The sequence below is a fragment of the Schistocerca cancellata genome, chromosome 9 (genome assembly GCF_023864275.1).
Source record: "Schistocerca cancellata isolate TAMUIC-IGC-003103 chromosome 9, iqSchCanc2.1, whole genome shotgun sequence".
Taxonomy (NCBI): Eukaryota; Metazoa; Arthropoda; class Insecta; order Orthoptera; family Acrididae; genus Schistocerca; species Schistocerca cancellata.
In genome coordinates, this window is record NC_064634.1 from 123372814 (window position 1) to 123387219 (window position 14406).

General features: G+C 46.1%; 1 protein-coding gene across 1 annotated transcript in view; it reads right to left on the bottom strand.

The window, feature by feature from the left end:
• Window positions 1-14406, bottom strand: part of LOC126100409 (DNA replication ATP-dependent helicase/nuclease DNA2-like) — a 176999-nt gene that overhangs the window by 86684 nt on the left and 75909 nt on the right. Inside the window, exon 9 of the mRNA XM_049911003.1 lies at window positions 2491-2691. Within this exon, the coding sequence (XP_049766960.1) occupies window positions 2491-2691 (201 nt within the window). The remainder of the gene's footprint in view (window positions 1-2490; window positions 2692-14406) is intronic.

Sequence of the window (14406 nt, forward strand, 5' to 3'; positions counted from 1 at the left end):
TTTGTACGATTTCGTGTCATCATTTTATAAACTGTTAGTTACACAATCTTACCACACTGAATTAAAAAGATGTTTAAAAATTTTCGACAAACTCTTAAAATCATGAGAGAATATACACTTCTAAAGAAAGAAAATATTACGACTGCTATGCAAACCTCTATCCTTTCACACATTAAACAATACTAACTGTGGATCTTTAGTGACTGTCATTCACACCTCATATTGAGCCAAGGGTTTTTTCTCTGACACCAAATGTAACAACTACTACGGCTTCTGACATCAAATGTAACAGTTGTGGTTACTAAATGTGACACTTCTGTCACTCAATGTAACTGGGTTTTCTCTTTTGATGCTGTCAATTGTCAGGATGAGCATTCTCAAGCATTCTGTCAGGGTGAAAATATTAAATAAATAAACTTTTCTCTCTTACAAAATGTGGGCAGGGTGGGTTCTTCCTTGGCTCGGGTATGAGGTCGAATGAAACATCATTTTTTACAAAAGATAACTTTTATTGAAAGTTTCGTACAGCTGTTATCTTACTGGACGTTCTGGTTCGGAGAGCGGCAGCCGTGTCGTTTGCGTAGCCTTCTGCTGCGGCAGCGGCGGCGGCGGCGGCGGCGGCGGCGTCTGATTACGCGTAGCGGTGTGTATCTCGTGTCGCCGTCTCGCCCAGCTGACCGGAGACGCGCAGCGCGAGGTGGCCTGTTTAATTATTGCGAGCGGCGTCGTGCATCGGATGGTGATACCTTGAATGTGGCGTCCCAGTGTTTCTCTTCTCTAAGCGGCCGCGTGTGTTGTGCGTCGGCCAGCAGAGCGGCGCGGCGGGGGAAGGCCAGTGTCCCGGACTCGAACCACGGACTCCCGCTTGCCAGTCTTCGGCTGTCAGGTCTTCATCCCAGCTCACAGGTGACTGCTGAAGTGAGGCCGTCTCCTTCCCGTCCTCACGAGTCACCCGGGTATGTAAAATCAGACTTCAAAATACCTTTTAACTTCTTCTTCTGGCACTGAGGCTGCTGCTTGCTATTCTATTACAGCGGCGGACTCGGTGCGTCTGTGCATGATGTAGTCTCTTCTTGCCTGACGATCTTCAGCACCGAAACTAACTTAAAACAACTGCTACGCTTCTTCTTCGTCTTCTTCGTCGCTCGTCTCCGTCTTCGTCTCCGTCTTCGCCTTCGTCTTCCTCTCGTCTTCATCTACATCTGTCGGGCCCACTGCGTCTCGCGTATTTATTCACTTCAGTTTACTGGAGGTGAACGACTTCACGGCCATTGCCTCTTCTGTCACGTTGAAAAGATTCTCGAAGATTCTTCTTAACGTCGGTCATTGGCTCTTGGAATGTAGGCGAGGGCCTTTGCTCACATACGACAACTGAGAAACACGTGAGCCGGTCATTGCCTCTTCTGTCACGTTGAAAAGCTTCTCGAAGAATCTTCTTAACGTCGGTCATTGGCTCTTGGGATGTAGGTGAGGGCCTTTTGCTTACATGCGACCACTGAGAAACACGTGAGCCGGTCGGGCGATGCCCTGACGGCTGAATCGACAGCGCCCGCTTATGTGGAACTTGCTGACTTCACGGTCATTGTCTCTGCTGTTCGGCCCGCTGTGAGCCAGTATGTAACTCTCCAAACTAAACCAAGTTTTCCATTTATATTCTAATTTCTAGTTCACTTTGATTTCACTAATTTATTTACTTAAGTACCACTCAACACTACATCTCCTTTATGGAGTATAATATTGTCAAAGTTGAAAATCGCAAATATAGTCTCAAAATATTCCCACACAACAAAATTATGTTAGGATAAAAGTGAAGTGTTAACTCCCTGCCTAAATACACATTAACATCATTTAGCTGCAGATGACAAGTTACTAGTACCTGATAATGCACAGAGGGTCCTATGTAGCTCTGTGATGTAAAATCAAGGCAATGAGAACAATAAGCAAAAACTGTTTTCATGCCTAATTTCTGTATAAGAATTATCACTGCATTTTACAGATCTGAATAAAGAAAACCCACTGATGATGGCACAAAGATGCTGAAACATGTTTCGGCCTATGTGAAAAATCAGGGTTTTGCACAACAGGCAGGCCTTATATCAACTAACAATTTAAAAAGTTTGCAAATTTTCAGTTTCAGGAATATGTTTACCTTCCAATGTTGCAAGAATATTGTAGCAGCTTTGCTGTAATAGATAATTAGATATGATGATAGGAGAGTGATGACCACTGGAATTCATAAAAAGAGTGTGGCATTTAAAAAAGACAGCAAAGCTGAAGTATGTGCCTGAGGAAGAGAGCAATACATTTTGGCAATACTAATGAACCTTCACACCGTCACCTTCCAGGGGGGACAAAAAACAACCACACTTTGATTTTCCTAGTTAGTCTGGAATTGTGGCAGTGAAGGTGCAGAAAATGCCAGTAATTACACTCATTCACAACAAAACAAACTTAATTTTGCATTGGTCATGTTATCTGACTATTTCTTACCGCTGATAGGCAGAGCATTCAATAAGGTATGGGCATCTGCTGCACCCATTAGTTCGAGAGATGGGTTTTGGAAGTACTGGTGGCTGGCCCATCTCGCTGGGCATTGCAGTACGCAAGTTGTTTGCTAGTTCATTTCGGAGCTGAATTAAATCACGACTTTCAGGATGAGAAAATGGTATTTCCATAAGTGACACGTCATCCCTGTAAAAACAGACATATATTAAATTTTTTACTTCTCATGAATGACCAAAAAAGCAAAACATGGCGTAAATCTTACTATAAAGACAATTAAACATATCTGCTCATAACACCACAGTAATTGATACAATTCACAATCAGAAGCCTGAACACAAAATGTGACTGTCATTTACTGTCATCCAGTTTAAATTATTGCAATAATCACTCACACCATCACTGTGCTACAGGAGCAAAACTGAACACAGAAAAGCAGCACACAAGTCTCTGTGCTTCGTCTGCTTATATTATTGACCATAATCAGTTTACTCAGTTCAGGACACTTTGCACTTACGACTACTTCTGACTGCACTGACCAGCAGACAAACACTGCACTGTTTTTACTTTCAAACCTTTATGCCCAAAATAATTACCTCCTTGTATAATGATGCAGAACCTCTCCAGGAGACACCACCTTGAAGTAGCACTTCCATGGAGGTGGAGAGGCTTGTGTGTTCACATGAAACTGAGGCCTATGTCAGCCGTGGGAACCTACAGTCCGTAAGGTATTGGTCGAGGGACCAGACTAAGTGTGTCCCACATCAACCTGTCATCCCACATCAATTCCTTGTCCTTTCCCAACTCCTGAATACCCAATCCAAGGTGTGATGTGATCCGTGCCGAGGGGTGCATGGCACATGGGAAGATGTGTAATGAATGGAGCCTCAGGGATACCAAGCGACCTCCCCGAGTCATTAGCCTTGCATCGCATGGGGTTTCCGTGGTGTGGACTAATTAAATTCCCAACTCTCGTGGCACCAAAATGGACATGAAAGAAAATAGCAATACTGAGAGGCAAGTTGAGAACTCAGAGATCCAAACATCTGGGCTGGAACCAATTGGAAACCTGCCCTCAGCTGAACAGGGGGACAGACCTGTTTAAGAAGTGGGAATGGTTACTAAGAAGTTTAACCAGATTAAGATCAAAGACTTGTGTGGGACTCATGAGGAAACTTCTTAGAGAACAAAAGCTAAAAAGGAAGGAAAAAGAGTGGCTTCCTAAACAAAAGTGGAGGGAACTAAAAGGGCTTGAGCCCAAGACCTCCGAGAAAAGACTGTCCCAGGTTGAAGGGGGTGTACAAATCCCTTGTACATTGAGGGCAGACCGTAAGAGAAAAAATAAGGAATCTAAGACTCCCACTTCTCAGGAAAAGTGTATCCAGAAAAAGCCGAGACAAGAAATAGGGAATCAGATCTATATTACTTCAGTCTCAGTTTTTAGGATGATTATCCTGCAAGGCTACCCACTGGTCAAGAGCACCTCATAGCAGGTGGAGCTCATGAAGATGGCTCTCTTTGAGAAGATTGGGGGGATGCTGGTCCCCTGAGTCACCTTCTGGGAAGACAAGAAGTGGACATGGCCCCGATTCAAGAACCCTATTTATATGCAGATGGTGTATCGGGCCTTGGTGGCACTGGAGGTAAGCTGATTTATGCTAGAATTATAAGAAACTCCAGAATGTGCATTTATGTAAAAAATGGAATCCTCTTCATGCCGATGGCAGACTTTTGTTCTAAGAACTTAGTGACCAGATGGATGCGGCAACATGAGGTAGGTATCACGAGGGAGTTTGTAATGGTCTCAGCATACCTTTCTTACAAGGACAGTGCTGCTTCTTCTCAGGAAGTGGGGAGACTGACTGAAGTCTCTGCACAACAGGGCGACCAACTATTGGTTGGATACAATGATAATGCCCACAAGTTAGTGTGGGGCAGCACTGACAAGCACAGTAGAGGTGAGAACCTTCCAGAATTTCTTCTAGCTAATAACTTAGAGATCCTCAATAGGGCAAGGAACTTACATTCAGGAATATAAGAAGGGAAGAGGTAATTGACATAACCTTCAGTTCCACTTTGGTGGGTAGTTATGTCAAACAATGGCATGTGGCTTTAGAGCCATCCTCATCAGACCACATGTATATATTAAGTTCATGGTTGAAATAAGCATCAGCCAGACCATGTCCTATAGGAATCCCAGGAAAATGGACTGGGAGGTGTATATGAGAGACCTTGACTCAAGCCTGTTGGAAGTAAGTACTCATCATGACACTTCATACCATGAAAACGGCTCAATCCACAAGAAGTACACAAATGGGAATGTATCTTGGTGGAACAACAACATGTAATCACAGAGGAAACCGGTATGAAGACTGTTTAACCTTGTGAGAAGGAAAGGAAAATGGGCAGAATATCAGGTGGCCCTTGTGAAATACAAACTTGCAACTAAGCAAGCAAAGCAGGCTTCCAGGAAGGTATTCTTTGAAGAGGTAGAGGGTATGGCTGTTCAGGCCAGACTTCACAAAATCCTCACTAGGATACCAACTAATCCAGGAAGAACTTTAAGTAAAGAGGATGGGGAGTATATGCGGACAGCACATGAAACACTGGAACTGCTACTCAAGACTCATTTTTCTCAATGTGCTCTGACAGACAACATAGACCAGGACGAGAGCCCTGTGAGATATTGGTTTTAAGGTGTTCGAAGGGAGAACTTTGAATCTGCCAGAGAATGTGTTGACCTGCTTAGCCATTATAGGCGGAATTAGCAGCATACCCACTACCGGGATGGAAACCATGCTGGACATGTCCCATTACGCCTGTGGGTGAAAGACAGGTTAAAGACAAGCAAAAACTGGAACTCACTGGGTATCCAGGATCTCACATTAAGATACTGAGTGAGGTAGGCATAGGTATGGTTGGGGAAATGCCAGCCAACTATATACTAACTCCCAGCTGCTTCACGAAGTCTTTCAGTGTAGTAACCGAAGTAGAGATCTCTGTGAGAACAAATTTCAACAATGTACTGGTTGTACATTTCAACAATAGTCTGGTTCATTAACAGTTCGAAAACAGACCACGATGTTGGGGCTGAGACATACGAGGTGTGGCCCAGGTTGGAGAATGCAATCTCTCTAGGGGAGATGGCCACTGTGTTTCAAGGAGAAATATCTGCTGTCAGGATGTGCATGGAGGAGAATTTGCGGAGGCACTACAGAAGTCATAGCATTTTCATTTATTCAGACAGTCAGGCAGCCCTGAAAGCACTGGCTGCCTTTGCAACAAGATCAAAGATTGTGGCAGAATGCCACAAAGTCCTCATGGAGCTAGGGGAAAACAACAGGGTAAACCTATAGTGGGTCCCTGGTCACTCAGGGATTAGTGGTAACGAGCAAGCTGATGGGTTGGCCAGAATAGGGGCGATGACACCATTTATTGAACCGGAACCTATCCTGACAATCCTTACAGCGATGATCAAAATAAAACTACGAGACTGGACAAGGAGACAGCATGCAAAATACTGGGGCTAAGGTCCAAAAGCAAAAATATGGCAAGGTATTGATGCCAAAGCCATGTTCTAAGAGAAGTCTCTCAATCCTGGGCTTGAACAGGAGAGAAATGAAACTCATGGTTGGACTATTGACAGGCCACGGCAATTTAAAAAAACATCTACATACAATGGACGTAATAGAAGAAGACAACCAAATGTAAGACGTGTGGTGTGGGTGAGGAAACCTCATCACATTTGATCCACGAATGCGAGGCATTGGACATTAAAAGTCACAGAATATTCGAATCAACTAGACCTGAAGAAGTTGTGTCTACCAAAGCACTGGTAAAGGATCTCCTTGCACTGTTCCAAGGGCATTGGTTGGCATTACTAGAGACACAGAGAACGATACCGCACAATAAACTCTGTTTCGGTGCGAGCAGCAGTGGGCTTGATCAATGTTGTTTTTGCTTCCCTGATAAAAATCAAATCAAATCAATGCTGCAGAAGCCAACAAATTTTTCATTCTGACAAACCAGTCATGGGGGTATTGTGTAACTGGAAGAAATATGAGAGCATAAACAAACACATAAGGTGACTTAAGCTAGACAAGTGAGCATCTTTCACAGAAACTGGTCTCCCTGCAAATTTGAAACTATACTTGAGTAATTATTCGTTCTATAAATGTCTTATTATCTAGATCCAGTGATAAAAAGTAAAGCTGTATGGCATTGTTGACTAGGAGACTTCCTTTGATACTTTTTCTTAGTAAAGAGAGAGTGCTGTGACTCTGAAGTGTCTCTGCCCATTTTGGATGGCTGTGATGAGCACCTGCAGAGTTTAGTGTCACATTTTTTCAACAAGAAAGTGGACAGAGAGTGAAGCCCAGTACAGGTACATACCCTGCTGGTCTTGAATAGCAAACAAGGGCACTGCCAAGTTTATTGTTTCCATGTAACAGATTATCAGCAGTCTCACATATCTTCATTCCATGAAAGACTGGAGAATTTTGTAGTTTAATCCAAGTATTAGTGCAGAGTCTGGTGATCACAAATTTTACACCATCACTTCTCTTCCCATTGCTGGCCAAATCTGGTAAAAATTTCTTCCATCATCAGCATTCAAATTGACTACCCCAGAGTCAAGCACCACTACACAAGTTATCAACCTCAACTAAGGAAGCAGATGGTGCAGTGATTATAAGACTTAATTGTGCAACAGATAATCACAGTTACTGTAAATAGCATTACTGTAGATTATGTGGACAACTACTAACATTTGTCTTCTCGGTGCATCACATAAATGCGAAGCAGATAATTCATCTGGTCATGCACCCATCACATGGCCAAAACTTGTATTCAAAGTGAGCAGTCAGGTTTGGAATGTAATGCCTGTTCTCAAAGCAAGTACAACCTGATTCTGTTACATGAATTTTCTTATTTCTTGCATGGAGAGTGAAATGAGATTAGAGTGGATACTTTTTTTTTTTTTTTTTTTTTTAGGGCGCAAAACTGCTATGGTCATTAGCGCCTGGTCTGTGACTTAAGAAGCAGTAAAAAACCGAAAACAGAAACCAGCAGCAATGGGAACGAAAGTCATAAAATTGGAGAAACTAAAAGCAGAAGGAAGGCTTAAAAATTCACTACAGAAGGGGGTTGGTTGTCCCAAAAAAAAAACTTCAAATGACTGACGTCATTTCACTGGCACGAATGAACTCTAGAACGCGATCGGCCGATCGTGTGTCATCTGCTAAAATTGACGATATATCAGGCGACAGCTGTAGACGGGTGTGTAACGGAGTAAAATAGGGGCACTCAATTAAAAGGTGTCTTACCGTCCACAACTGAGAGCAGTGGGGACAGAGTGGGGGAGGATCGCCGCTTAAAAGATGTCGATGGCTAAAAAGACAGTGCCCTATCCGGAGTCTAGTTAAAATTACCTCCTCCCGACGACGCGTTTGGGAGGAAGAGGTCCAAGCACAAGGAAGAGTTTTTACGTCCCGCAATTTATTTTGGGGAAGTGTCGACCAGTGCGCGTGCCATAAATGAACAACACGACGACATAAAATGCTCCGTAGATCGGCGATGGGAATTGATGGAATAGCTGGCCGAAGAAGAGAGACTGCAGCCTTGGCTGCAATATCGGCCGCCTCATTTGCTCAGATACCAACGTGTCCCGGGAGCCATAGGAACGCCACCGAGACGCCCCCCAGATGGAGCAAGCGCAGACAGTCCTGAATCCGGTGGACCAGAGGGTGCACAGGGTAAAGAGCTTGGAGACTGAGGAGAGAGCTGAGAGAATTGGAGCAGATAATGGACTGTATCCGCTGATGGCAGCGGATGTAATGGACAGCCTGGAGAACAGCGTAAAGCTCCGCAGTATAGACCGAACACTGGTCGGGAAGCCGAAAGTGATTTGGGGTGTCGCCAACAACATAGGCACTCCCTACACCTAACGATGTTTTAGAGCCGTCGGTGTAAATAAATGTGGCGTCCGTCATTTGTGCACATAGAGCAGCAAATGCCCGACGATAAAGAAGTGAAGCAGTACCATCCTTGGGAAATCGACAAAGGTCACGGAGCAGGCAGATCCGGGGACGGAGCCAAGGCGGTGCTGTACCCCAAGTTGTCAAGAAGGTTTTAGGAAAGCGGAAGGAAAGAGAATGGAGCAGGTGACGGAAGCGGACTCCCGGTGGTAGTAGGGAGGAGGGGCGGCCTGCATACCCTACATCAAAGGGGGCGTCGAAAAATATGTCATGGGCTGGATTAGCAGGCATGGAAGACAGATGGCTGGCATAACGACTCAGAAGGACTGCTCGCCGATTGGACAGCGGAGGTTCAGCAGTCTCAGCATAAAGGCTTTCCACAGGGCTGGTGTAAAAAGCTCCAGACACTAAACGTAATCCACGGTGGTGGATAGAGTCGAGACACCGAAGAATAGACGGCCGAGCAGAGGAGTAGACTATGCTTCCATAGTCCAATTTCGAGCGCACTAAGGCGCGATAGAGGTGGAGAAGGACCACTCGGTCCGCTCCCCACGAGGTACCATTCAGGACACGGAGGGTGTTGAGGGATCGCAGACAGCGAGCCGAAAGATACGAAATGTGGGAGGACCAGCATAGTTTTCTGTCAAACATAAGACCCAAGAATTTAGCGACGTCTGAAAACGGAAGGTTGACAGGTCCTAGATGTAAGGAGGGTGGAAGAAACTCCTTATGTCGCCAAAAATTAACACAAACGGTCTTACTGGGAGAAAAACGGAAGCCGGTTTCGATGCTCCAAGAGTGGAGGCGATTGAGACATCCTTGAAGACGCTGTTCAAGAAGGCTGGTCCGTTGAGAGCTGTAGTAGATTGCAAAATCGTCCACAAAGAGGGAGCCCGAGACATCAGGAAGGAGATAATCCATAATTGGATTTATGGCAATGGCAAACAGTACAACACTCAGCACGGAGCCCTGGGGTACCCCGTTTTCTGGGGAGAAAGTACGGGAGAGAGTAGTGTTCACCCGTACTCGAAATGTGCGCTCTGCCATAAATTCGCGAAGAAAAAGGGGCAGCCGGCCTCGAAAGCCCCAAGACAACAGTGTGCGGAGGATGCCTGTCCTCCAACAGGTATCGTATGCTCTCTCCAGATCAAAAAATATTGCTACTGTTTGGCGTTTCCGGAGAAAATTGTTCATGATATAAGTGGAGAGAGCAACAAGATGGTCAACTGCAGAACGATGCCTTCGGAATCCGCATTGGGCAGGTGTTAAAAGACTGCGGGATTCCAACCACCAAGCTAAACGGTAATTCACCATACGCTCCAAAACCTTACAGACACTACTCCTGAGAGAAATGGGGCGGGCGATAGCTAGAGGGGAGATGTTTGTCCTTTCCAGGTTTCGGAACTGGAACGACGATAGCTTCCCGCCATCGTCTGGGGAAAACACTGTCGGTCCAAATTCGATTATAAAGGCGAAGGAGGTAACGCAGACTATGGGTTGATAAATGCAGCAACATTTGGACGTGGATACTGTCCGGTCCTGGGGCGGAGGAGCGAGAAGAAGAGAGTGCATGTTGGAGTTCCCACATGGAGAAAACAGTATTGTAGCTTTCGCGATTTTGAGAGGAGAAAGCAAGAGGTCGCGCTTCCGCTGCACGTTTCTTCGGGAGAAACGCTGGCGGGTAATTGGAAGAGCTCGAAATCTCAGCAAAGTGCTGACCCAATGAGTTAGAAATTGCGACGGGGTCCACTAATGTATCATGCGCAACAGTGAGCCCAGAGACCGGGGAGAAACTAGGCGCGCCTGAGAACCGTCGAAGCCGACTCCAAACTTCCGAGGAGGGAGTGAAGGTGTTAAATGAGCTAATAAAGAATTTCCAGCTTGCCTTCTTGCTACCGCGGATGACGCGACGGCATCGCGCACGGAGCTGCTTATAGTGGATACAGTTGGCCAAAGTAGGATGGTGACGGAAAATGCGAAGAGCACGTCGCCGCTCACATACTGCGTCACGGCAGGCCTCATTCCACCAAGGAACTGGGGGGCGCCGGGGCAATTCGGAGGTGCGTGGTATTGAACGTTCCGCAGCTGTAAGAATAACGTCGGTAATATGTGTGACCTCATCGTCGACGCTAGGAAAGCGACGGTCATCAAATGTCGCTAGAGACGAAAAAAGTGTTCAATCGGCTTGGGCAAACTTCCAGCGTCGCGGGCGCATATATGGCAGTTGAGGCTGCGGTCTAAGGACACATGGAAAGTGGTCACTCAAGTATGTATCATCAAGGGCGAACCATTCGAAGTGCCGAGCTAGCGGAATAGTACCGACCGCAAGGTCCAAATGAGATAAATTTGTCGTGGAGGTAGACAAAAATGTGGGGACCTCAGTGTTGAGGCAAACTAGATCCGCATGGTGGAAGACGTCTAGAAATAGGGAGCCACGTGGACAAAGATGTGGAGATCCCCAAAGCGGGTGGTGAGCATTGAAGTCACCAACCAGCAAATAGGGGGATGGAAGCTGACCAAGAAGATGAAGGAGATCAGTTCGTGCCATTGGTGTGGACGATGTAATGTATACAGTACAAAGAGAGAACGTGTATCCAGAGAGGGAAAGGCGGACGGCGACAGCTTGGAAGGAACTGTTTAAGGGGATTGAGTGATAATGGAGAGTATCATGGAGAAGAATCATGAGTCCTCCATGGGCGGGAGTGCCTTCAACAGAGGGGAGGTCATATCGGACGGACTGAAAATGAGGGAGAACAAAGCGGTCATGGGGACGCAGCTTTGTTTCCTGAAGACAGAAGATGACCGGCGAGTAGGATCGTAAGAGGATCGACAATTCATCCCGATTGGCTCGAATGCCACGGATATTCCAGTGGATAATGGACATAGGGTGAACAGAAAATGAAGGAATGTGACCAAGGGTGCTGTCAACTCAACGACTGCTCAGAGCTTGCGACTGACAGCATGGAGTGGCATTCAGCCGTAGGCAGAAGATCCTGATCCATAGGTTGGTCAGGAGCAGCTCCTGCCACAAGCGATCGGCCGGTTGATTGGCCACCAGCAGTGCGCCTCGGCGACACAGAAGACGGCCGAGGGCGATTTCCGCCAGGTGGTGCTGTAGATGGGACACGCCTTGGCGGAGAAGGAGAGGAACTGGGTTTCTTTTTAGCCTTCTTGGAAGTATGATGTTTAGATGAAGGAGGAACCGATGGTTGTGAAGTTGCGGTACGTAAAAACTCTTCACGAGTATGCTCTCTTTTCGAAGACTTGGTGTCTGACTTTTGGGCTCGAGATTTAGCAGAATCCGACGAAGGGTGAACCATAGAGTGGACAGGCGAAAGTGGTGAGGTTGAACGGGCGATCTTTGCGCTGGCCGATCTGACGACCGTGGCACTAAAGGTGAGGTCGCAAGTCTGCGTGGCTGCCTCCTTTGTTGGCCGAGGAGAAGCAAGGACAGTGCTGTATTTTCCTGTCTGAGGCACGGTGGGCTGTCGACTGGCGAATGATTTTCGAGCAGCAAAGGTCGACACCTTTTCCTTCACTCTTATTTCCTGGATGAGCTTTTCGTCCTTAAAAACGGGGAAATCTCGAGAGGAAGCAGCGTGGTCACCCATACAGTTGATGCAGCGAGGGGATGGAGGTGGACAAGCACCGTCATGGGCATCCTTGCCACACGTAACACATTTGGCCGGATTGGAACAGGACTGGCTGGTGTGATTGAACCGCTGACATCGATAGCAACGCGTAGGGTTTGGGACGAAAGGACAAACGGAAATTATCTCATAGCCCACTTTGATTTTCGATGGGAGTTGAACTTTGTCAAACGTCAAGAAGACAGTGCAGGTTGGAATGATGTTTGTGTCAACCCTTTTCATAACTCTATGAACAGCCGTTACGCCCTGGTCAGATAGGTAGTGCTGAATTTCTTCGTCAGACAATCCATCGAGGGATCGTGTATAAACGACTCCACGCGTGGAATTTACGGTACGGTGCGGTTCCACCCGGACAGGGAAGGTGTGGAGCAGAGAAGTACGCAGCAATTTTTGTGCCTGGAGGGCACTGTTTGTTTCTAACAACAGGGTGCCATTCTGTAATCTGGAACAAGACTTTACAGGACCTGCAACTGCGTCGACACCTTTCTGAATAATGAAAGGGTTGACCGTGGAGAAGTCGTGACCTTCGTCAGACCGAGAAACAACAAGGAACTGTGGCAACGATGGAAGAACCGTCTGTGGCTGAGACTCAGTGAACTTACGTTTGTGAGCAGACATAGTGGAAGGTGAGGAAACCATTGCGGAAGAATCCCCCATGATTACCGGCGTCTCCGATGGCGCGCTCCTCCCTTGTGGGGGCCCTCACTGAGGGCACTCCCGCCTTAGGTGATTGTTCACACCTCAGGTCACACCTCCCGACAAACGGACGGAGGGACCAATCGGCACTTTTGGAAGGTATCAGCTCGGGTAATCACCCCTCCCTGGGCCTGGCCGTTACCAGGGGGTACGTACGTGTCCTACCTGTCTACCCGGGCCGGGGAATTACGCGTTACCCCGTCACCGGCTACGCATGGAAGTGCGTGGGTCGGCCTTCAGACACGCACAGGGAGGAAAAAAGAGAAAGGGAAAGGAAAGAAGAGGGGTCTCAAACGCCGCAGCGGAGAAAAGGGCAAAGAGAAGAGGAAAGGAAAAGAAAAGGACAGAAGAAGGACGAAGACTTGCAAGTGTAGAAAGCAAGGAAGTTGGAACAGTTTCAAGCGTCCGTCTCCGGACGTAGGCACAAACCATACTCCCAGATGGGGAGAAAGGGAAGCAAAGAGCCAGAGGTGAGGGGAGGAGGGGCGAAGATGCGGGATGGGGAAGGATGCGGAAAGGGAAGGTATGCAGCCCGGAAAGGAAGGAAGGCCACATTAGCTCGGGGTCCCGTGCTCGCTACGCACGTATCCACAAAAGAGTTGTGGACCCCCTGGGGGGAGAGAGTGGATACTGAAATATGCAAGTCATTTTTCCTCTTACTCATATCCAGATGGAACGGGACAGCAATTTGCTAATATTGGTACTACGTACATTCGAGAATGATCCATATAGTGGGTTGCAGATTACGTTTATGCAGATGCAGATAAAAATTAAGACATACAGCTGTTTTCTCAAACTTGTCATTGATGTTAAGAGCTTCACAGAGTCCAATGTCTCTGAAGCCTTCCTTGTTTTCAGAAACTCTACCCTAATGCAGTCTCAATGTTAAAATTGTATTTCCTGTAATTTATTATTTAGGAGATTGACTTCATCTTATCCACCAGCTTTTATAACAAGGGCTTCAACAGGGAATCTTTCCACAGTACTCGGTGTTGCAGTGTTCTTTGGTTACATTGCAATACAAAATGGGAATGCATCACTATTATCCCATTTTCCAATTTAATTAAAAAAAAAAAAATCAACATTCTTGATGTATCTCATGAAACACTTTTTGCAATGTGTAAAATGTTAGTAGTATTCTTGCAGCTTCAAAATTGATTACGGATACAAGGTTTTGAATACCTCTATCATCGTTATCATCAGGAACTATTAACTGCCATGACTAGTGCTGTGATTTTTGTAACTAGTAGCCAGATTGTAATCATCAGACATATTGCACTGAGAAGACACAAATGGGCTTGGAATAAAATCTCCCCTTACTAACAGAGATTACACTAATATAAAAAAAAAGTTCAGACAGGGAAATGAACTCTGGTCAACCCAAATGTATGTCCAGTAGTTCACCAATTCATCATCTCATTCAGTCAGCACCAAATTCTGTTGTACACATGACTAAACACATAATTATTGCCTAGTTGAAACTGTTACTATGAACTGATATTTCAGTTTTTTATGACAAATGGCAATAAGTAGATGTGTAGTATAAAACATTTCTATCACTACACGTAACTGATTTTTGAAAA